This window comes from Neophocaena asiaeorientalis, unplaced genomic scaffold (genome assembly GCF_003031525.2).
Source record: "Neophocaena asiaeorientalis asiaeorientalis breed wild unplaced genomic scaffold, Neophocaena_asiaeorientalis_V1.1 scaffold828, whole genome shotgun sequence".
NCBI classification, from domain to species: domain Eukaryota; kingdom Metazoa; phylum Chordata; class Mammalia; order Artiodactyla; family Phocoenidae; genus Neophocaena; species Neophocaena asiaeorientalis.
The window spans coordinates 1,378,231-1,401,010 of NW_020175443.1; the positions used below are offsets into that span (position 1 = coordinate 1,378,231).

A 22,780-nucleotide genomic window follows, 5' to 3' on the forward strand; every position below is an offset into this window, starting at 1 on the left:
CCCTGCCCTGAGCCAAAGCTGATGGGTCTGTAACCAGGGCAGGACTGCTAGGACTGCCTGAAAATGCTTCACAGGGGTGGAGCGGGGGCCTCTCAGACACCAGGCTGGACCCAAGACCCTCACTCTGTGCCTGGCTGCAGACCTCCATGGTGGAGGCCTCGCCAGGTGCAGAGCGAAGTCCTCCCAAGTGTCTTTAATGGGCCTGCTGTAGCCTGCCTCTGCCTTCTAACCCAGAGAGCCAGGGGCGGTCTGCTTTCCACTCTCCTGGAGTGCAGAGTACAGAGGTGGCAGGGGTTTTGCTCTGGGAGGTGTGATGCTCACAGGCTCCTAGGCCTCGCTCTGCATGAATTCCAGGCAGTAAGAGGAGGGCGCGACTCAGCACCTTCCACGGGCCAGGCACCCCGCAAAGTTCTCCACATCTGTCACGCCACTAATGACTTTAGGCAGGCCATGGCCTCTTTGGGCCTGTTTCCACGGCTGTTAAGTGAGGTGAGCTGCTTGATCCCTGAATGATCTATGTTTGAGTCTCTTTCCCAGGGCTCCCCCAGGACCTAGCTCTGTGCCTATGGGAGTGTTTCTTACATTCATTCATCCATTCGGCATTCATTTATTGAACAGCCCCTGAGTGCAGGATGCTGTGGTGGGGGGAGGGGCTAGTGGGGATTCAGGGGTGAGTAAACAGGGTCCTGTGCCCAAGGACCTCATGGTCTAGCCGGGCAGATGCTCCTAAGCAGGGCCACATCAAGGTCTTGCTGGTTCTCCTGGCGCAATCCTTCTCTCCCCTCCTCTCTGGTTGTAGCCATGCTTCCTACCTACCATCAGAACTTTGCTCGTGCCTTTGTGCCAGCATGGAATGAATGAATCTCCTTTCCATTTCCTTCCCATGCCAGATTTTTAGGGCCCAGTCCAATGTTGTTCCCTCCATGAAGCCTTCTAGGATTATTCCAACCCAAAGCAAATTCTCCCCCCTTAAGCTCCCAGGTACTTGCCGGCTCTCTTTGGGACATTTATCTCGTCCTTGCATTCTAGTCGATGGTGCCTGTGTCTTACCTTTGGGAGTGCAGGATGGCATCCGACTCATTTCGGGATCCCCAGAACAGCACCTAGGGCCTGGCACGCAGTAGGAGGAAAGAATGGCCAAGGCATGTGACCAGCTGCTACCCTGGAGGTAGGATTAGAGTAGGGGAGGGGGGAACCCAGACAGAGAGGGAGGGCTGGTGAGCTCAGAAAGTAGGAAATGGCTTCATTGTATGGGGAAGGGGCATGGCAGGACAGTCAGATGGCATCTGTCCCCCAAATCAGACTTGCAGCTAGCTACATGGGAACCCACAGCTCTGGCCCCTGGCTGTGAGTTGGGGGGGGAAGCAGATAAGCTGATAGAAGGCCTGCTTTCACTGGGCCATCGCTTTCACTGTGGCTTCCTCCACGTCCACCCTGCATCTCCACCCCGAGGCTGAAGCCTGGCCAGGCAGGCAGCAAAGGGAAACTCTGCAGAGTGGACAAAGGAGTGGTCACATAGGGGAACCCTGTGCTAGGCACTGCCCTGAGTGCAGGGCAAGCTATGTACATTAGCTTGCTTTATCCTCTCATGCTGACTCAGGGTCCAGATCATCCAAATCCATTTAGTGAATGAAGAAGCTTGGATTCAGAGAGGTGAAGTTGCTCCCTGAAGTCTCATAAAAACAAGGGGAAGATTTAGGATTCAAACCCAGGTCTTCTGATTCCCAGAGAGGAAGCAATCCTCCATGCCAGCTGAGGGTGCCAGCACCTTATGAGCCTCTCAGAGAGCTGCGAAGGTCAGAAGCAGAGGACAGGGCTCTTGGTGGGAAGATGGGGTCTGGGCTTCCTTACCCCCCCTCAGCCTGCCTGCCCCGAAGAGGGAGGGGAAAGGCTGTTAACACTGAAAGGCCCCAAGCTGGGTTTGCAGCAGTGGTCCAAAATCCATGGCAGGACAGGAGGAGGGCAGGGGCCCCAGAGAGAAAAGGCCAATGCCACTGTCCTGCAGGCAGGGCGATGGCTAGACTTAGGGGTCCCCTAGTCCCCTACAGAGGCATCAGTCAAGCTTCCTCTCGTATTGGAGGGAGAGGTCCTGCACCGTGGGGACCTGATCTTAGAAGAGCTCATTAGATAGCACCTAGTTGGGGACAGTAAGGCCTAGAGAGTTCAGGTGTCTCCTCCAAGGTCACTAAGGGTGAGCTAAGAGTAAATTGGGGACTGGAACCCAGACTTCCCGTCCTTCTCATGTCTACCGGCCTCGGCCCGGGTGGGCACTCCTGCTCGCCTCCTGCTCAGGTCTCCGCTTCAGGAGGGCGGAGGGTACCCGCGTCAGACGCTCCTGCGCCCAGCGCATCTCTCCCTACTCCGCCCCTTGGGATCCTTTAAGAGGCGGGGCTTGGCTGCCAACCGCGGCCCCGGCAAAAGGCTGGGACTTTACTCCCGCGGCGGAGAACGAGTCCGTGCTCTGTCTGCTTGCCGCAACCGCCGCGCCCGGAGCCTGGGCCACGATGAGCGGCAGAGTCGGCGATCTGAGCCCCAGGCAGAAGGAGGCACTGGCCAAGGTGAGCCCTCACCCCGGCCCGGCCCCGCCCCGGGCGATGGCCCCCATCCTCTGGCGGCAGCGGGCTGGGAAGGGGCTGGGTGGGGGGCGAGCGCGGGTCCGCGGCGAGCGGCGGAAGGAGCGGCAGCCAACGCACCGAGCGGTCCGCGGCCACCCCCTCCCTCGCTCCCCTCCGTCCGCCGAGGGGACCCCGGGGAAGTTTGGTCGTCCCGGCCCCAGCCGTGAGAGAGCCCTTGGCGCTGCCACCTGGGAAGAAGTGGTTGCTTGGAAGCCCACGGAGGCAGCTGAGGGCACAAAGGCAACGTTCATTCTCGGGACTGGCAGCCGGGCCCTGGGGGCAGGGGCAGGGGCAGGGCCCTAGGTTTCCTCCCATTTCCGGGAGGTTTTCCTCTTGCAGGGGCAGTGGCACGATGGAAAGGGCCGGAGGGCTTCTTAGGAGACTTGGATGGCTCCTGCTCTGGCACCAAGTCTCTCTGCGACCTTGGGCAAAACCGGTCCTTCTCTGTTCGCTCCTTGAGGAAAGGAATTGAGGAGGTTGGACCAGATGATGTGGAAAGGAGCAGCTTCAAGTGCAAAGCCTAGGATCCTACCGGTGACTGACTGGGTTGGGGCTAGTTTGAGTTGAGACCAGCCCCCCACCCCGTCCTGCAACCCAGGCCCCTCCCTCAACCCAGGCCCCTCCCGGGCCGGGGGCTTGGGCTGATGCTCTTCAAAAGGCAAGGAGGTAAGCCTAGCTTTGCCTTGGCGCCTGGGCAGAGGAGGGGGCAACAGTTCCAGAGCCGGACCCTCTCCCAGCAGCTGGATCTCCCCTGCTGCCCTTGGGGAGAGAGGGAAGGTTGGCTGTTCTTGGAGCTGGAGCTGTTTGGGTCCAGTCTTGGGTCTGGAGCCTCCACAGCAGTTTACCATTGCTGAGAAAGTGGTGGAGGGGTGGGTGGTAGGTGTCTTCTGCCGTGGTAGTGGGGCAGAGGCTCCAGTCCCATGGAGGCCTTGCCCCAGGCTGGGCCTCCCCATCCCAGGGAGGCCGGGTAGGGAGGTTTCAGATTTTACTGCTGACCTGCAGGGGAAGTCAGGCAGAGAAGGGATTAGGTGGTGATTAAACTAGATATCAGGGGCTGGGTAGTGTCCTTGGTAAGGGGTGGCTTCATGCCAGTCTCCCTGGGGGTCTGGGAGCTGTTTGGGGGATGGGATGATTTGAGTCCCTGGCTGACCTAGGCAAGGGGCAGAGGTGGCGGGTCCTCATTGATCCTCTCTGTGGCTGCCCTGTAGGGTCACTGACTAGGGAAAGGTGAGTGGCTGGGAGCAGGAGGCTTGGGGACAGCACAGCACGTGGGGGCATGCTCACCTGCAGGGTAATGAGCAGTTGGAGGGGGCGTGGCCATCCTTGGGGTCACTGTCCAGCTCTCTTGTTTGGCACTCCCTACACTTTCCCCCATCATGGCTTCTGGCTGGAACTGTTCCCTCCACCTGGATTGCCCTCCTTCCTCCTCCTGCTGCCTTTGGAGTCCTTCAAGCCCAGCTCAAATGTCATTTTTTATATGAAGTAGTGTGAGACCACCCTCTTCCTGGCCCCAGTCAGCATCAAACTCTTCCTTCCCTCTGCTCCCTGGACACATTGCTCACCATTCCATTACTAAGGGGACAGGCCATGGTGGAAAGAGTGCAGGCTCTGGCCTGGGACAGACCGGGGTTTGCATCCCAGCTCTGCTGATTACTAGCTGTCGACCTTGGGCATGTTACTTGGCCTCTCTGAGCTCTAATTACTTCATCTGTAAAATGGGAGCAGTAATATCTCTAGAAGAATGAATAAGCACCGAGGTTGGTGCTGGGCACACGAGGAATGCTTGGTAAACTTACGCTTTTGCTGTGACACACCCCAGAGTGTCTACTGTGGCGGTTAGCTGGGAGCAGTTCTGCCCAGCCATCACACTGGAGCGTGTAAGTGCGCACAGCCAGGCAGGGGCAGTGTCTTACTCCCTTCTCACCTCCTCCTGCTACTCAGCTCCCACCAGCATGACTGACAGAGTGTCTCACGCTGCTCAGGTGCTCAGCCAGTGTCTGCAGAGTTGACCCGTGCTGAGCAGGAGTCCAGCAAAAACCTCTATGGAGAGTCCCGGGCAGAGGGCAGTCAGGGTGGGACCTGCTACTCACCCAGCTGCCTCTCCCTACAGTTTCGGGAGAATGTCCAGGATGTGCTGCCCACTCTGCCGAATCCAGATGACTATTTTCTCCTGCGCTGGCTCCGAGGTGAGGAAAAAGGGGCTGCGGGATGCTGGGGCAGGGGCTTGGGCTGGGGAACAGAATAGCACCCTCTGGAAACCCTGCCCCAGGCAATCTCAGAATCTGGAGTATTCAACCTTCAGAACCAAAAGCGTTCTTGGCAATGATATAACCTCAACCCTCCTGTTGGATAGATAACGACACTGAGGCTCAGAGAGGTGAGGTAACTTGCCCCAAGTCGCACAGTGTTGAACTGCAGGCAGGGAGAGGACTAGAGCCAGGTCAGCTGACCCCCAGCCCGGTGCCCTTTCCATCCACTCGATGAATCTACTCTGCCAATGGATGTGGGGAAACAGGTTGAGGAAAAGCCAAGAAAGGCCCCAAGCTTGTGGGAAGTTGGAGGCAGAGCCAAGCTTAGAACCAGAGTCTTGGCCCGTGGGAGAGACTGGCCCTCTCTGTGGCAGCTTGAAGGAGGGGCAGAATGCACAGGGAACACGGTGGGTAGGGTTCAGCCTGACCTAGGTTAACAATACTCCCCTCAAGCCATCATCTGGCTCCATGGCCCTGAGATCCATTCCAGCTCTGCCCTGGCCTGGCTCTGGTACCTGGTCCAGGGGTGAACATCTGTCCGAGGCTCCTCTCTGGGGAGCTGGATGAGACAGGGTGCCCTGCCTATGGCAAGATGGGACATGACAGTGCTATGCCCATGATGATGCAGTGTACACGTTTCTACTAGCATCAGGGTCAGACTCAACCCCATGTTGCAACTCCTGAAATCCTTCCGTTTTTTCTTTCTCCTCCTCTCCTGTGATTCAAGTCATGTGCCACCCTCTCTGGTTCTTGTGACACACTTTTTTTTTGGCTTTGAAGAAACTTTATTGCCAGACATAGAAATAATAGAGAAAATTCCTCTGTGTTAGATTAGCAGAGATTAAATCGTGATAACAGAATCAGAGCCCAAAATATTAAAGTATAAGTCATGGGCAATTACTTATTTATAGACACAGACACACACATGTATACCCTGCGAGTCTTGGGACAGGGGAAGAGATGTATTTTCCTTTTCTGTCCAGAAACTGAATAGAGCTGGCACACTCTTGAGAGGCTGATAGCTAGCAGGCCCCCCAGAGCAGGCCCTGTGTGCCTCTGAAAGTGCCACTTGCCCTTTTCCCCCTAAAAAGCTGTGAACTCCCCCCACCCCACCCACTCAGAGAGGGTGGAGAGGCAGCAAAGAGGCGGCGGTGGAGTCAGTCCAGAGCTGGAGGACATTTTGGCCCAGCCTTTGCTGAAGGGCTGTAGCTGGAAGGGGGCGGGTGGGGAGAGTGGGCAGACAGCGCTGCATTAAAGGGCCAGCTGCAAGATGATCAAACAAACTACCCAGCTACTGTGAGGTGGGGGAAGTGTGGTTTCAGAGAGCTGTTGAATTGAACAGCTTCGCAGCTCTTTTTTTATCTGAGAGACGGCTGGCCTGGGGCCCTGGTTTCCCAGGCACCCCAACTCCCCAGTCCTGGGATAACCCCTCTCTTTGCAGGAATATAGAAGAGTGCAGTTATCCTCATTTGCCAGATGAGAAAACTGAGGCTCAGAGAGGAGAGGGCACTTAGCTGAGGGCACACAGCTAATGCAAAGCAGAATCAGGGCAGAAACCTAGGGCCCCTGATTCCCAGGCCATCGTCCTCTCCAGTAAGCCACAGTTGCCTCCTGAAACCAAGCTCTGACTCTTCAAACCAAGGAAATATCTCCTCTGCACTTTATTTGTGCCTCACATTTCCCTGGGCAGGAGCTCGGGCCTGGTCAGACTCTACTGTGAATTTCAATTAGGGTTTTTGTTGCCTTGCTTTTCTTTTCTTTTCTGTTTTTGCCACGCCACACAGCTTGCGGGATTTTAGTTCCCTGACCAGAGATTGAACCTGGGCCCTCGGCAGTGAAGGCTCGAAAGCTCCGTGTCCTAACCACTGGACCACCAGGGAATTTCCCCCCCCCCTTTTTTTTTTTTTAGAGAAACCTTTTCTTTTTCTCCTTTTCATCTAAAGGAAACATTTGCAAGGCACATGCCAGCCAAATGTCTTTGTCTAATCTAGGTGTGAGTGAGCACTGGGTTCTTCCCTTTCTCGAGTGAGCACTGGGTTCCTCCCTTCCCCCGACACAGGCTTGGCTTTCTGCTGGGCCCCAGGCCCGAGAGCAGGCACACAGATCACTGCCTCCCCCCGAGTGGGCCTGAGCTCTGGACACCCCTGCGAGGGGGCTCAGATGGCGAGATAAAACAAGGAGGTGGAGGAAACCTGTGAGGCTGGCAGAGCAGGTCTGAGTCTCTTTTGTTTTCCAGGACAGGAAGAGATCAAATAAGAACCCAGGACAGCTTGCTCCCAGGCCGGCCTCTCTGGCAGTGCCCTAAGCCATGCTTTGAGCTGCCCCTGACCAGGGCGGCAGGAGCCCTGGAGAGGCATCAGGCCGGTACTGCCAGGGGCAATGGAAACTCGGGGCGGGCCCTAAAAGACCCTGGATGTTGGACCCCAGCAGCTAAAGGTTAACTGGAGAGCCTCCCTGAGATAAGGGGGCTCGAAGTTCACCACCACTCCTGTTCCCAAGGAAGAGGACTCTCCTCACAGTTGGGCGTGTCCCTCCCATGGAGGATTCCCACTTTCAGGTCCAGCTGGGCTACCCCAACATGATAGCATGGTGCCTTGCATCTTCCAAGTGTTTCTAGCTCACTGGATGATTTGGCCAGAGATGTGCAGTATCTTGTCCAAGGTCAAACAGGAAGAAGGTGGAAGGGCTGAGATGCAAACCCAGATTATATTCCTCTGAAAGCTGCCCCCTGCTGCTACAATGGCATGTGAAGGGTGACCATGAGAAGGAACTTCCCAAGAGGGAAGGCTGCTCATTTCTGCAAACATGTGTCTAGCACACATGACAGGGTATGGCATTGGTCAAATCTCTTGTCGCATCCTTGGGTGCAGGAGAGTGGACTGCATTTCAGGGCAGCAGAGTCAGGGAATGTGCTCGGCCACTCCTGAAGAGCAGTGATTAAGGGGCTGGTGACAGTCCGGTGGGCAGCCTGTCTGGCCCAGGTTCCAGGGCTGTCAGCAGATCTGGATGTCAATCAGACCCACAGAGGACATACAGCTGGGAGGGACAGTTCATAGGTCAAATGGCAAAATTGGTCAGAATCTGGATCTCAGAAACTCTTTAAAAGATGAAATGCAGGGGCTTTCCTTATGGCGCAGTGGTTAAGAATCCGCCTGCCAATGCGGGGGACATACATGGGTTCGAGCCCTAGTCTGGGAAGATCTCGCATGCCGTGGAGCAACTAAGCCCGTGCGCCACAACTACTGAGCCTGCGCTCTAGAGCCCATGAGCTGCAACTACTGAGCCCATGTCCCACAACTACTGAAGCCCGTGTGCCTAGAGCCCGCGCTCCACAAGAGAAGCCACCACAATGAGAAGCCTGCGCACCACAATGAAGAGTAGCCCCTGCTCACTGCAACCAGAGAAAAGCCTGCCTGCAGCAACGAAGACCCAACACAGCCAAAAATTTAAAAATTAAAAAAAAAAAGATGAAATGCAGCTGGCCATAACAAGATGAAATCTGATAGGGATAGATCCAGAAAACCACCTCTCAACCTATGGGGTAGAGGCTTCATAAGCAGCACAGGTGACAAGGATTTGGGGGTTTCAATTGACTGTAAGCTTCGCCTGAGTTAAGGGCCTGGCCTGTTGCCGAGAAAGTTCTTAGGCTTAATCGGAGAAGGGTAGGCAACACCTGTGCTCTGGACCACACACTTCAAGAGGGGCACTGGCAAACTGGAAAACATCCAAAGGGAAGTTGATGGACTTGAAACCAAGCTTTGAAGGATGGTTAAAGGATCTATGGACGGGCAGCATGATAGCAGGGAGCACTTAGGGTGGCAGCACAGAATTTGCGAGTATTGGAAAGGTGGTCACGTGGCTGAGGAAGCACCCCCGCCCCTCCTCTCTGAATGCCTCTGTAGAGGGTCTCTGCTCAGTACAATAGTGAGGGCTGTGTACAAATGGCAGCTTGGATTGTTTGGGAGCAGATGGCCTTGGCGGGCAGGGAGGTCTTTGTGTTCAAGTTTGAGCAGGACAGCATGTCAGGGTTTGTACATGAAATAGAGTTGAGCCAGGTGAACTCTAATTCTGAAACTTTCTGGGAACCCTGGGTGGACGAGGGCCCTCTGTGTCCCCCTGGGGTATGCATGGGTCCTTTGAGGATATGGCAAGGTTGACTGGAGGCTCATCTCCCCTCCATCCTACTGGAATGTTCTGCCAGTCCTGCCCCAGATTATGTGGCAGCTGTATTCATCTTTGAACTGCAGGTCAAGCTCTCAGGACTGGATGTTAGACCGTGGAGGAGATTAACTTTGTGGAAGGAGAAGGGTAAATGATAAGGGGGCCCAGGGTTTGCTTTCCCTGACAGGAGATAAGACCCTTCACCTGATTGCATCCACTAGGGTAAAACTCTTCTGACCCTGAACTTGCAATGCTGCCCCCATCTGCCCTGAACCTTGACCTGTTTTCCCCACAAGCCCAGGGGCTGTGGTGCTCTAGAAGCAGTGAATGTCCTTACATTAGCTTCTATATGTGGGGTGATCTGAGAGTCAGCGGGCGTTCCCGCACAGGAGCAGGGAAATCTTCCCATCCTTGGCGCCCAGGCTGCTATCCTAACCCTGACCATGTTTCCCTGTTATAGCAAGAAGCTTTGACCTGCAGAAGTCTGAGGCCATGCTCCGGAAGGTAAGACCCATTTGGCTCCGAAGCCCACTGTTGCCTCCATTTCTGCCCATCAGAATCACGCCGTGCTTGGACTTCTGTCCACCCCCTCCCACCCCGATCACCGCCTGTGGCTTATGTGACATATCTGAGTATTAGCCGACCCGTACTGCCTTATCCTCCAGGACAAAGTGCATTCCCTTCCCTGGAAACAGAGCTTTCATAGTTCTGGGCCAGCCAAGAATTATAATCTGTTCTGCCGAGATCTCTGAAATAGGCACTTCCTTCTTTTCCATTCCTGCTGGTTGCCTTCTCGTGACTTACCTGTGGTCCGGTGGTCTGTTCGTGCTGTCACCCATTGCTAGATGCCTGTTAAGGACCACCCCCTCCCCGCCCTGCTTTTTTAAAGCCCTCGTGTGTTTGCAGCATGTGGAGGTCCGAAAGCAAAAGGACATTGACAACATCATGAGCTGGCAGCCTCCAGAGGTGAGAACAGATTATCCCGCCCCACACCACGTGAGGTCTGTTAGACCCATGATCTGTATCCTGGGTCTATGGGACTGGGACCCTCAGAGGAAAGGTCTGACAATGCCAAGTCATTGAATGAGTATCCATTGGCACCCAGGGGCGGATGAACCCAGAGGAAGTCCCTGGACACCGGGAAGGTGTGGCTGCCCGGGGCCTGCTGACCAGGCGCCCCCATCTCTGTCTGGGCCCAGGTGGTCCAACAGTATCTCTCAGGGGGCATGTGCGGCTACGACCTGGATGGCTGCCCCATCTGGTACGACATCATTGGACCTCTGGATGCCAAGGGTCTGCTCCTCTCGGCCACCAAACAGGACTTGGTCAAGACCAAGATGCGGGACTGCGAGCTGCTTCTGCGGGAGTGCGCCTGCCAGACCGAAAAGGTGAGGGGACCAGCACGGCTGAAGAGGAGTTACGCCCGGTGGAGGTGGTCACGCAGAAGTGTGGGTGTCACACGTGGCTTTAAGGGCAGCTTGAGGCCCTGATGTTTAGATTTCATAGACCAGTGAAATTGCAGTTTTAGGGACTGATCTATGTTACTGAATTTTTATTTTTCCAAGTAAGGACTTAGAAAACACTAACCAGCTATTATTGCCATAATTAACCCACCCAACTATAGGGACGGCATTGTCTCAGAATAAAGGGCCGCCCTTTAATTGAGTAAAGTTTAGCTTCATAGAAAACATGCTACGTTATCATTACTTTTCTTCCTTTATCTGGGCACCAGAGGAATCCTTGTCAGGGACCACCCTATCCGTGGACAAGTATTTGAGTGCCGCTGGTGTCAGTGAGCTCAGATTCTGTGCTTCCCTAACTCTGAATTCAGACAAAGCTAAGGACAGCTGATTCTCTTACTGGAATAAGACTGAAGAGCGAGGCAGAGCTGCCATGGTCCTTTCCCCTGCCCTCCTCCTCAGCAGTCGTAAAGATCCAGTGAGACCATGTGATACGTTTGGGGACATTTCAACAGTGTCATCCACATTCACTGAGAACCTAGTGTGCGCAGAGGCCCTGTGGGGCTGGGCACGCAGAGAAGCGTTAGAGATGCACCTTAAGGGCTTAGGTTGGATAGAGAGCATCTGTGCCTGCGAGATGAGTGGCTGCACGGGATGCAGAGGACGAGGGGGGCCACCGGGTCAAACTGCAGAACAGAAGCGACTTCAGATGTAATCTAAGTTCACCCAGCTGTTTACTGGATGAGAACACGGAGATCTAAACGGGAAGGGTGACTTGTCTAGGCCACAGTTCCGGCCTGGGGTAATTATCTCGATTTGGAAAACCCTAGGTACGGACGGCCCTGCTGGATCTGGTTGCAGTATGGGCGCAGGGTACAATCAGCACTTTCCCTGAACCAGGGTGGGCTTCTGTGTGTGTTGTGTGTGGGGCAGCCTAACGTGACTTTCTGTTCCTCTGTCCCCTGCAGACGGGGAACAAGATAGAGACCATCACCCTGATTTATGACTGTGAGGGGCTTGGTCTCAAACATCTCTGGAAGCCAGCTGTGGAGGCCTGGGGAGAGGTGAAATGTGGGGTGGGGGAAGCCAGAGGAAGAAGGGCCTCCTTCCCTGGCACAGAGTTCTGAGCCCACTGGATTCTTTCCACAGTTTCTCTGCATGTTTGAGGAAAATTACCCTGAAACACTGAAGCGTCTTTTTGTCATTAAAGGTAAGTTGGCAACTACCTGTGATGAAGCCCAATGGGAAAGAGGGGCCAAAAATATTACTGGGACAGATTAAGGAGAGTGAAATAGAGTGAGCCGAAGTCGGGGGTGGAGGGTGGGGTCTTAGGACCTGTTCAGAAGACCGACCCATGATGTACGCAGACCACTTTGTAATTCACAAAGCCTTTAGTATTCGTTACCTCCTTCGAGCCACTGAGCCCCGTGAGAAAGGAAGACCATCCCCCCTGTACAGACAGGAAAGCCGAGCCTCACATAGGGTTGCCTGTGTGGGCTCCACAGCACCAGGGAGTGTGGCCAGACACTGGGGGCTATGGTGGACACTGTTAGGGACAGAGTGGGGACTGCTCCTGGCCTCACATGGCCTGGTCTCTGTTCCAGCCCCCAAGCTGTTTCCTGTGGCCTATAACCTCATCAAACCCTTCCTGAGTGAGGACACTCGTAAGAAGATCATGGTCCTGGGGGGTGAGTAGCCCAGACCCTCCTCCACTCCACAGCATGGCTGCAGCCCCGCTGGGGATGGCGTTAGAGAGCCAGAGCTGCCGGGGCGAAGGCTCCCTCTGCTGGTTTGGAAGCAGTGGGACCCGGGAGCAGGCTGGGCCGGAGCAAGGGGCTTCCTGTCTGTTTTCCTAAGAACTCTTTCTCTCAGACACTCTGGGGAAATTCAAAGATGAATGGAATGCCAGTCCTTGTCCTCAATAAGCTTGCAGTGAAACAGGAGACTTTTAAGAGAAAGCTAGGACACAAACTAGAAAAGGCATAGATGGACTTCCCTGGTGGCACAGTGGTTAAGAATCCACCTGCCAATGCAGGGGACACGGGTTCGAGCCCTGGTCCAGGAAGATCCTACATGCCATGGAGCAACTAAGCCCGTGCGCCACAACTACTGAGCCTGCGCTCTAGAGCCTGCGAGCCACAACTACTGAGCCCACATGCCACAACTACTGAAGCCCGCGTGCCTAGAGCCCATGCTCCGCAACAAGAGAAGCCACCGCAATGAGAAGCCTGCGCACTGCAACGAAGAGTAGCCTCTGCTCATGCAACTAGAGAAAGCCCACGTGCAGCAAGAAAGACCCAATGTAGCCAAAAAATAAATAAAATTCCTTTGAAAAAAAGAAAAGGCATAGATGCGGCAGAGAAGGGAGGTCACAGGAGCAGAGGTTGCTTTCAGTTGAGGGCAAGTACGCATGGATTCATTGGATGGGCACCTGCTGTGTGCGCGGCCCTGGACTAGGTGGGTGTCAAGGCCACAAAGGTAAGACAGAGTCCCTTGAAGAGCTTGTGACCTCTCGGAGAAGGGAGACACAAACAGATGTATATCAGCGCAAGATGTTATGTGTAAAAGAGAGGAGTTGAAAAGCCCATGGGAACACTGAGCAGGGGCACTCACCCCGCCCAGCCTGGGGAGGGGCGATGCCTCCCTCACCTGCGAGCTATGGAATGAGTAGGGTAGCCAGGTGAAGCAAGGCAGGAAGCTGTTGGGCAGAAAGAAGAACAATGAGCAAAGACCTTACACACCATGGCACGGGCAGCTGAAGAGGGCGCACGGCAGGGTGTGCGAGAGATGACGTGGAGAGGGAGCCAGGTGCCAGGAGCTGGGTCACAGAGAATCCAGGGCACTGTGTCGGGAAGCTGGGACACAACTCCACAGGCCACTGGGCACCAGAGAGGAGTTCCTGAGCCGGGGCAGGGGGTGGGGTACAGGACCTGATTCTCAGGACAGATACCAGTTTGTATACTGTGGCCACAGCCCACGCACCAGGTGTTGCAAGCCTGAGCCACGGCGGGGGCTGTAGGGACGGAGAGGAGAGGGTGGATTTCAGGCTTTCGTAGGAAGTGGAACAGCAGAACTCAATTGACTGGATGTAGGAAGGAAGGAAGAGAAACCTAGAATGGCTCCCTGGTATCTGGCATGAGTGACAGCATTGCAGTCATTCTGATGCAGTTAGTTCCACTGAGGAATAATACAGTCAGAAGGAAAGGCTTGAAGTTGAGTTCTAGGAGTCTGTGAGGTGTACACATGTTGGGGATGCCTGGGCCTGAAGCTTAGCAGCAAACTCCAGTCTGGAGATTTGGAGTTTTAGATAGAGACAGCAGCTAAAACCTTGAGAGGAGGTAAGACTGCCCACAGAACAGAGGCTGAAGCCTGGGGAATATCCAGGCTCAAGGGCATGAAGAGAAAGAGGAGCCCACCAGGGAGTGAAGAAGCGATTGCGAGGTTGGCGGGGAAGCGAGCAGACGGACACTGGATAGGCAGGGCAGCAGGAGAACATCGGGGGATGAGGGGAAGCCAGCAAGGAAGACCCATGGGAATCAAGCCAGCCAGAGACAGGCAGGAGTTGAGTTTGGCTGGAGCGTGATGTGGGGTGGTGGGAGAAAAGCCTAGAAAGGGAGATTGGGACTGGCTCTTGGATGGCTTAATGCCACCTGTGGAGTTGAACTGGGGGTAGGGAATTCTGAAGGTTTCTGAATGTTCACCTTCAGGCACCACATTGAAAGTGGAGGTTTTCCAAATGTGTGCTGAGCCTGGGTGTGGTGCAAAGCAGTCTGGAAAGCACAGGACTTCTGGGTGCTGGTCCTGGCTCTAGTGCAACAAATTCTGTCCTTGTAGCCTCAGTTCCTCTCTGTGAGATGGGAAGAATCCTCCTGGCCTTATTCCAACCCTCCAGCTGAACTGGGTGAAGCAACTACTTCTGAGGAAAAGGCTCTAATGATTTTTGGCTTTTCTGTGGCTGCCACCCACCATGAGCATGAGCCAGTTCGGTTTCCTGGCAGCAGGGCTGCAGAGGAGGTTCAGTCAGTTCCCCCACCCACACCTGAAACCCTTTCAACCAAACCCGCCTCGGGCTGGGAAGGTACCGGATCTTCAATAGAGGAGGGGAGAAATTCACCCTGGGCTGGTCACTGGTACTCAGCACAGATTAAAGCACCCCTGGAGTTGCATGGTCTCAAGTCCCTAGAAATCTGAAGGCTGGGAGACCCTGGACCATCCCTGTGGGTTTACGGGCAGCACCAGCCACAGAGGATGCTCGGTGGTACCCTGTGACCTGGAGCTGCTCTCTATATCTGGTCTCTGTCGTCAGCATGGTAAGGTTTCCATCCAGTATCAAAATATTGTCTTTGGCTGATACTTGTTTAGGAATCTGGCAGAGAAATGGATCTCAGCCTTGGTTGCACTTGAGGCAAACTCTCCTAGTCAGGAAAGGGCTTGGTTATTTAAAGAAAAAAAAAAAAACCGAATCACTGGTAGCCAAACAGCCTACAAAACAAGAGAAGTGAAACTGTGGCTGGGGTAAAGCCAAGGGAGCCCATTTAAGGGGTCGGTCTACAGTGATGCATTCATTCAATAAATCACAAGTGAGCACAGTAGGTGACAGTGGTCATGCCCTCACGCTCAGTCTAACTAGGGCAGATCATGTTGACTGCCCTCCTGCCTGCCACATGCGCTGTTCCCTCTGCGTGGAATGCCCTCTCCTCCTTTCTTTGTTCCCTCCTGCTTGCACTTCAAATATCTGTATCCCCTCTTCCTGGGAGTGATAATACACTCTCATACAGGTACGGCATTTTACAGTTTACAACAAACACCCTCTCAAGTACTTAGTTCACTTCACTCCCACCATAACCTTGCAGGGCAGGAGGAGCTAGGCTCAGAATGAAGTGATTTATTTGCCTCAGGTCGCTTCGCTGGCCAGAGGCAGTGGGGACAGGACCTCTGTCTCCTGCTTCCTGGTCCAGAACAGGGCAGTCATCTGGGTGACAGCTCCTCTTGAACCCCCGGAAGAGCTGTGTGCACGTCCTGTGCTCCCAATGCCCATGTTTTGTGTGCAGGGGCAGACAGGTTTTTTCTGCCTCTTTTGTGTAGACTGCCAGGGCTGTGATGAACTCCTGCCCTGGTGGTGATCCTTTTCTCTCCTTCCTTCCCTCTCCTGCCAGCAAACTGGAAGGAGGTTTTACTGAAATATGTCAGCCCTGACCAGCTGCCTGTGGAGTATGGGGGCACCATGACTGACCCTGATGGAGACCCCAAGTGTAAATCCAAGGTATGGGCTGCCAGGGGCTGGAGGTGACCAGGGACACCTGGCTCAAATGCACATTCCAGCTCACTCCGTGTTCTGCTTCTAGATCAACTATGGGGGTGACATCCCCAAGAAGTATTACGTGCGAGACCAGGTGAAACAGCGGTACGAACACAGTGTGCAGATTTCCCGGGGCTCCTCCCACCAAGTGGAGTATGAAATTCTCTTTCCAGGCTGCGTCCTCAGGTAGGGTTCTGGACCCTTCCAGGAGACCTGAGCCTTCTGGCCATAGGTGCTGGCGGTGGGCTGGGGTGGGAGAAGCCCTGGTGGCAGGACCCCAGAGAGGGAACATGCAGACGGAATCATGTCTAAGTGGGTGGGTGTCCCCTGCAGGTGGCAGTTCATGTCGGATGGTTCGGACATCGGTTTTGGGATTTTCCTGAAGACCAAAATGGGGGAGCGGCAGAGGGCAGGGGAGATGACAGAGGTGCTTGCTAACCAGAGGTACAATGCCCACCTGGTCCCTGAGGATGGGACCCTCACCTGCAGCGATCCTGGCATCTGTAAGTCTCTCTGTCTTGGCTCGAAGCCCCTGCTCTAGCTGTTTGCCCGGGAGGTCCCTCTTTCTCCATGGATTTAAGTTCTCACACTGTTAGAACTAGAAGTGGAGCTCCATCAGTTTCAACCTCTCTTGCATAGGTGAGGAAACCTAGGCCTGGAGAGGTGAGATGACAGGCTCAAGGTGACCTGGTCCAGGTGTAACTGGGGCTGTGACTGCCACTAGACATTTCCTGGGGATGCGCCCTCCCTAGACATCAGAGAGGCAGAACACGTTACGTAGGTGTAGGGATCACAGGGTGAGCAGAGTGCTGACAAACCTAGCCTTGACTCTGCTGAACTTCACTCATCTCCAAGTTGATCAAAAAATGGACACAGAACATGAACAGGAAGTTTACCCAAGAGGAATAAGAATGGCAAATAGACATTTGAAAAGGTGTTTAACCTCACTTAGCTTTGCAATATCGATTAAATTCCCTTTGACTCAGCAATTCTACCTCTGGAAATTTATTGTACAGAAATATTTACACAAAAACACAAAGATATAGGTACATGGATGTTCCTAGCAGTTTGGGAAACTGATAATAAACTAAATGGCCTTAAGAAGGTCTTGTTAAATAAATTATGGTCCATCCATATAATGGAATACAGTATATGCATTAAAGAGAATAAACTGACATATAAGATGTCTGATACATGTTAAAAAAAAATAAAGCATGAGACTTAGCATATATGGTGTATACTCACTTTGGCTAAAAAAGGTCAAAAGAATTCTGGGGTTGGCCGCTTTCACCTTCTGAGATGGCCCACACTCTGTCTGTGGAGTGTGTTTCTCTAAATAAATTCACTTCTTACCTATCAAAAAAAAAAAAAAGAGAATTCTGGGGACTCTGCTAATGCTAATGGTGGTAGGAAGCTTATAGAGGGCTTTCGTTTCTTTATACTGGCCCTGCAAATACAGTTTATGTTACAAAGAACATGTACTACATTTATAAGCAGAAAAATCACATACACACACACACAAAACCCCCATCAAATCTCCAGTTTCCTCTCTGTCTGAGCCAAGGGGCCAGGCATGGAAAATCAGTGACAGCAAGGGCTTTGTCATCAAGCTGAGACGGACTTGACCACTGACTAGTCCTTAGGCAAGTGACTTGGCCTCCCTGAGCTTCAGTTTCCTGATTGCTACAATGGGGATCAAATTCTCTACCTCATAGGGACACCTGATGATGAAATGCAATCAGGTCTGTGCAGCACTTAGCGTAATGCCTGCCACGCAGCACTCAGCGCACTGTGGCCACTATTATTATCATTAGGGCAAAACCTGGGGGAGAAGGGCCACTGGGGAGATAGTGCCAGAGATGGAAGAAGCCCTGCGCCCTGTTTTCATGGCAGCACTGCCAGAAGTCTGAACTAGCCCCACAGATGTGTTGGCCTCTGTACTTGTCCACACCATTGCCCCAACCTCAGATCCTGTGTCCTCCCCCACAGCCCAAGCAACCTCAGTCTCCACCGCCCCCTCCTCACATATACTCTGTGGTCTGGCCCCCCAGGGAGAAGTATTCTTGTTAGTGAGCTGTCGGGTCCTGAGGGAGAAGGCGGTATACTGTGTGCTTCATCAAGAACAAGGCTTAGCACCAGCCCAGACACTGTCATCCTCAGAGCATAAAGCATTTTGTACATATAAGCTTGAATTTCTCTTTTAAAGGACAGGAAAGCTGAGGTATAGAGAGGGGATGTTATCTCTCCCACAGTGTAGCCTGCATAGACACCAAGAAACGGAGACAGGAGAGAATTCTAGGGTCCCGGTACAGGATCTCGTGACCATAGACTACCCTAGAGATGATCACATGACAGAGGAGAGAGTGGGGTCCCAGACCTGGGAAGTAATTTACCCAAACTCAGCAGAGACCAAACCGTTTTCCAACGCTGCCCACTACCTCTCTGTAGTACCATGAACCCTTTAACATAATCAGGCTTAGGTTTGCAAATCCCAAATTATAGTTCCCCTTGGATACATTCCCAGATGGAATGTTTATCTGCTTGTGGGGCCTTGACTGGGAGATTCCACTTTTTTTTCTCCCAACTAATATTTCCTGAGGTCCTGTGTGTAGAGTACTCTTCTAGGAAAGAAAAAGATTCAGAAAAAAAGATCTGGAGCGTGCAATGTGGTCTAGAAGAGCTGAAGCACTGTAGGAAGGTTAAACAGCCCCTCTAGGCACCAGAAGACCCGGTTTCTGAGTCCAGCTTTGCCAGTAACTCTCCGAGTGTCTCTAATTAGATTTTGCTCTCTTTTTCCTTAAAATGAGGGGAGTAGGCTACAGCAGATCTTAATCTGGGGTCTATGATTCTAAATCTTTAGTGATTTAGATCTTTAAAGACAGTGATTCTAAATCTTTAAAGACCAAACACCTCCCTTTTATAATAAGTGGTGTCTAATGTCCCCTTTACTACTCTGAAATGAAATTCATAGATATTATAACCACCTACACACATAATTAAAAAGTCAATATACTCTCCTATCTGGAATATAAAAGAGAAATAAAAGGACACTAAGAATATATATGTTTTCTCAATACATAAATGAGAGGGCACAGTTACCCCCAGCTCCTCCTCTCTTCAGAATGGTAACTTTCCCATTGGGAACCACTGCCCCAGAGGGTCCATGATGGGCTCCATGGGATCTGAAATTGTATGCTTTCATCAGATTCTCAGGGGGGTCAGTTCCCCAACAAAAGTGAAGGAGCCCCAGCCTGGAGGATCTCTGGGGCCTCTACAAGTCTGTGAGTACATGATTAGTGTCAAAATGAACCACTTCCCTCGGGCCTGGGCGTCACAACAGCCCCTTCCTTGTTTCTGAGGGCAGAACATCATGCTAGGCAGAGTCATCTCAATCCTGATGCTTGGTCCAAGGAGCTCAAAGACTTCTTCTCTAGCATGACTGACTCTGGTTGCTAAGGCTCTGTCATCCAGGTCAGAGAGGAAGCTTCCCTCTTTCCAGAGGCACCACTGGTCCTGAAAGACCTCTGGCTCAGAGAGAAAAATCAATGACTATTACTCACTTCACACCATGAAGAAAAGGGTGAGTGGTGTGTCTACCCTCAGTCTAAAACTATGCATTTTATCCAGGGGCAGAAAAGGGGAAAGGTTAAATCTCAGGATTAAATGCACAGGGTTTTTTTGGCTGGGAAAAGTTAGAGAAGACCAGGATAGGGAAGGGGCAGAGCTAGTGTTTTTGTTTTCCCACTCTGTTCTTTGGAAGGGGTGTTTGACTGGAATGGAAAAACTTTTCAAAAAAAGAAGGGTTAGATTAAAAGCAGTCTGTTCCTTGGCCAAGGGTTGGAAGCCTTTTCTGCCAACTGCATGCCCATTTTCTCTCCCCAGAGGAAACCACTAACAGATCTTGTGTATTATCCTACCAAATATTTTCCATCCCTTTAGAAGCATTATGTGTTTCCATAATATACAGGACATGTGCCCACCCATATACATTCATAGGAATTATATATGTTATTCAGTGTATATTTGAAGGAATTTTGAAATTGTAAAACTTGTCAATGTAGGTAGACCAAGTAACAAAGCCAAAAAAAATTTTTTTTACATATATTAACAAAAATGTTAGAAATGGTTTACAAATTGTTCTGCAACTTGCTTTTTTTAGCCTAAGGATATATTGTCACTAGTTTCCCCAGTCACTTCTATGAAGCTCACCTCTTTCTTTTTATACAGAATAGTATTTCAATAAAAACTTTTAAAGCAATTCTTCTTTGAACATTTTAGTTTTCCTCATCTTTTATTACTACAAATAGGGGTGTATTGAGCATCTTTGTCCATTTATTTTCTGTGGGATAAGTTTCTGGTTCAAAAGTTTGCATATTTTGGGCTTCCCTGGTGGCGCAGTGGTTGAGAATCTGCCTGCTAATGCAGGGGACACGGGTTCGAGCCCTGGTCTGGCAGGATCCCACATGCCATGGAGCAACTAGGCCCGTAAGCCACAACTACTGAGCCTGTGCATCTGGAGCCTGTGCTCTGCAACAAGAGAGGCCGCGATAGTGAGAGGCCCACGCAACGCGATGAAGAGTGGCCCCCACTTGCCACAACTAGAGAAAGCCCTTGCACAGAAACGAAGACCCAACACAGCAAAAATAAATAAATAACGAAACTCCTACCCCCAACATCTTCTTTAAAAAAAAAAAAAAAGTTTGCATATTTTACCTTTTGTCAGAAACTGAACAGGATTAGGCTTTCTAGGGCCCACGTCAGGCAGCAATGCAGGCCAGAGGGAAATTCCAGCTCTATCCCTTCCTCACTGTGTGACACAGTGACTTTCTTTTTATATAACACAGTACTAATGCTGAACTCAAGAGTTATTGTGAATAATATATATAGATTGCCATACCAGTATTGAGTCACATAAATAGCTGTTGTTACCATTACTATTATTATTATTATAATAACTACTGCTGCAACTAATTCTACTCCCTCCTTTCAAGACCCAGTTCAAGTTCTAACTCCTTTAAAAAGCCTTTCACATGATTTCAGTCTACAGGGCCCCCTCGTTCCAAGCTGTTACAGACGTGACTGTCTCTGCCACTCATCTGGCACTTGGCATGTTCTGTCTTATATATTTTTCTCTTCATGAACATACTCTAACCCAGCTAGACTAGGTTTCAGAAGGTGAAGGACCATTGCTTATGCTACCTTCAGCCTCATTACCTACCACACTGCCTTGCTCAGTCAACCAAAATCACTGTGTCTAAGCTTTGTCAGAATTGCCTGAATGTCTGTTTTTTCCCCTCCTCTCAGATGTCCTGCGGTTTGACAACACCTACAGCTTCATTCATGCAAAGAAGGTCAGTTTCACCGTGGAGGTCCTGCTTCCAGACAAAGCCTCAGAAGAGAAGATGAAACAGCTGGGGACAGTCACCCCAAAGTAACGCCTCCTCCCACAGCAGGCCTGGCTCCCTCAGCGTCTCCCTGTCAGTTTCTATCCCTTGTAGCAGTCATTTTCCCAGCACTCTGACGCCCAAAGAAACTGGGCTAGAAGAAAGACCTCGGGGCTGGATCTGGGGAGCCTTCATTTCAGAATTAGGAAGAGGGAGACTAGCTGGAGTGGGCCTCCTTGCCTCTCAAATTACTAAGGAGTTCCCAGGGGCTGGGCACCGTGACAGCATCTGTCTTATAAGCTGTGCCAACTTCACCTGTCCAGTGACAGATGAGACAGGAAGAGGGGAACCATGGGGTGGCAGGGAGGAAATTAGGAAAAAGGGGAGAAATTGAGACCTAACACTTCAGGGAAGCCAGCTGCAGGGGAGGAACTTGCTCCCAAATGAACATGTAAGTCTAGATCATAATGAGGAATAGCAAGGTAGCCGGTTGCTAGAGTTATGGTGGGGGTCTGAGGCTCTTCTGAACTTTCTACCCAGGCTAGGATCTTTTGGCTTTTCCCAAGTCTTGGGAGGGGGCCCGAGTCAGCATAGGTCTTCCCTTTCGAGGGTAGACAGGCAGGCCTCTCCCTCACCTCGAGGAATCCAGCAGTTCCTGGGTCCCACTGGCTGCCTCTTTAATTACTAATGATTGTCAGTGACTCAGAGCTTCCTGGGACAGTGAGCTTTGGTACCCAGCCACTGTCCTTCAGTGCAAACAAAGCACAGGGAAGTTACCTCCAGGGATCCCAGCTCCGTGAAGGGCCAGGGAGGCTGGCGGTGGGTGTGAGTCCTGAAGCTTCCACCCCTCAGAAACCCAGGCCCTGACCCATCCTGGGAAGATGGTCTGGCCAAGCTGAGGGAGCAGGAGTCAGGGGCAAGGCTGGAACTGACAGGAGGCCCCGAGGCCGCATGGGTCCCAGCCAGACCCCTCAGGAGGATATCCTGACCTTGGTTTACAGCGCTCGGTTAGGAAAAGTAACCAATGAATAAAGAACGTTCAGCGCGCAGGGCGTGGAAGTCAGCGCCTTCCGCCTCGCTCCTCACGGTTACTCACACACGCAAGCTTCCGCCGCGGGGGTGTCAGCCTCTCCCCTTCAATAAGCGGAGCGCATGCGCAGAAGCCATCTGCTAGTCTCCTTCCGTGCGCTGACGGCGTCCTGACGGCCTGCTCGCCCCCTGATTGGCCCAGCCGGTGGGCCGTCTTCCGCCATTTTTGCTAAGGGCACTAAGGGTGCACCTGACCATCTTAACGGTCAGGACGGAGACCCCGCCCAACTCGGGCTTCTTAGAGCGCGCCAAATAGTGCGGGTCTGGCAAGCGCGCGCGGCGCCTGCGGTGGGCCTGGATTGGGAGGGTCACGGAGAAGCGACGATCACGTGGCTTTAGGGACCGTCTCCTAATTCCGCGCAGGCACTGCCAGTGTTTCTGGGGTTGACGATCACTGAGTCGCGATCCCAGCTTCCTGCGAGATCCCAGCTGACTTGGCTGCCCTACATGATCCTACAATGATGAAGACTCCCAGGGCTGAAACCAGGGACCTCAACAGGGAGGCTGTGACCTTTATTTGATG

General features: G+C 52.4%; 1 protein-coding gene across 1 annotated transcript; it reads left to right on the top strand.

Moving 5' to 3' along the window:
* The first annotated feature begins 2,379 nt into the window (after nucleotides 1–2,379).
* SEC14L2 (SEC14 like lipid binding 2) lies at nucleotides 2,380–22,215 on the top strand. The gene is made up of 12 exons (XM_024768017.1): nucleotides 2,380–2,558; nucleotides 4,726–4,801; nucleotides 9,486–9,529; nucleotides 9,932–9,991; nucleotides 10,225–10,413; nucleotides 11,454–11,549; nucleotides 11,635–11,695; nucleotides 12,090–12,173; nucleotides 15,642–15,748; nucleotides 15,831–15,970; nucleotides 16,118–16,287; nucleotides 21,089–22,215. The coding sequence occupies exons 1-12, from the start codon at nucleotides 2,505–2,507 to the stop codon at nucleotides 21,217–21,219; spliced, it is 1,212 nt and encodes a 403-aa protein (XP_024623785.1). The 5' UTR covers nucleotides 2,380–2,504; the 3' UTR covers nucleotides 21,220–22,215.
* The last annotated feature ends 565 nt before the right edge of the window (nucleotides 22,216–22,780 follow it).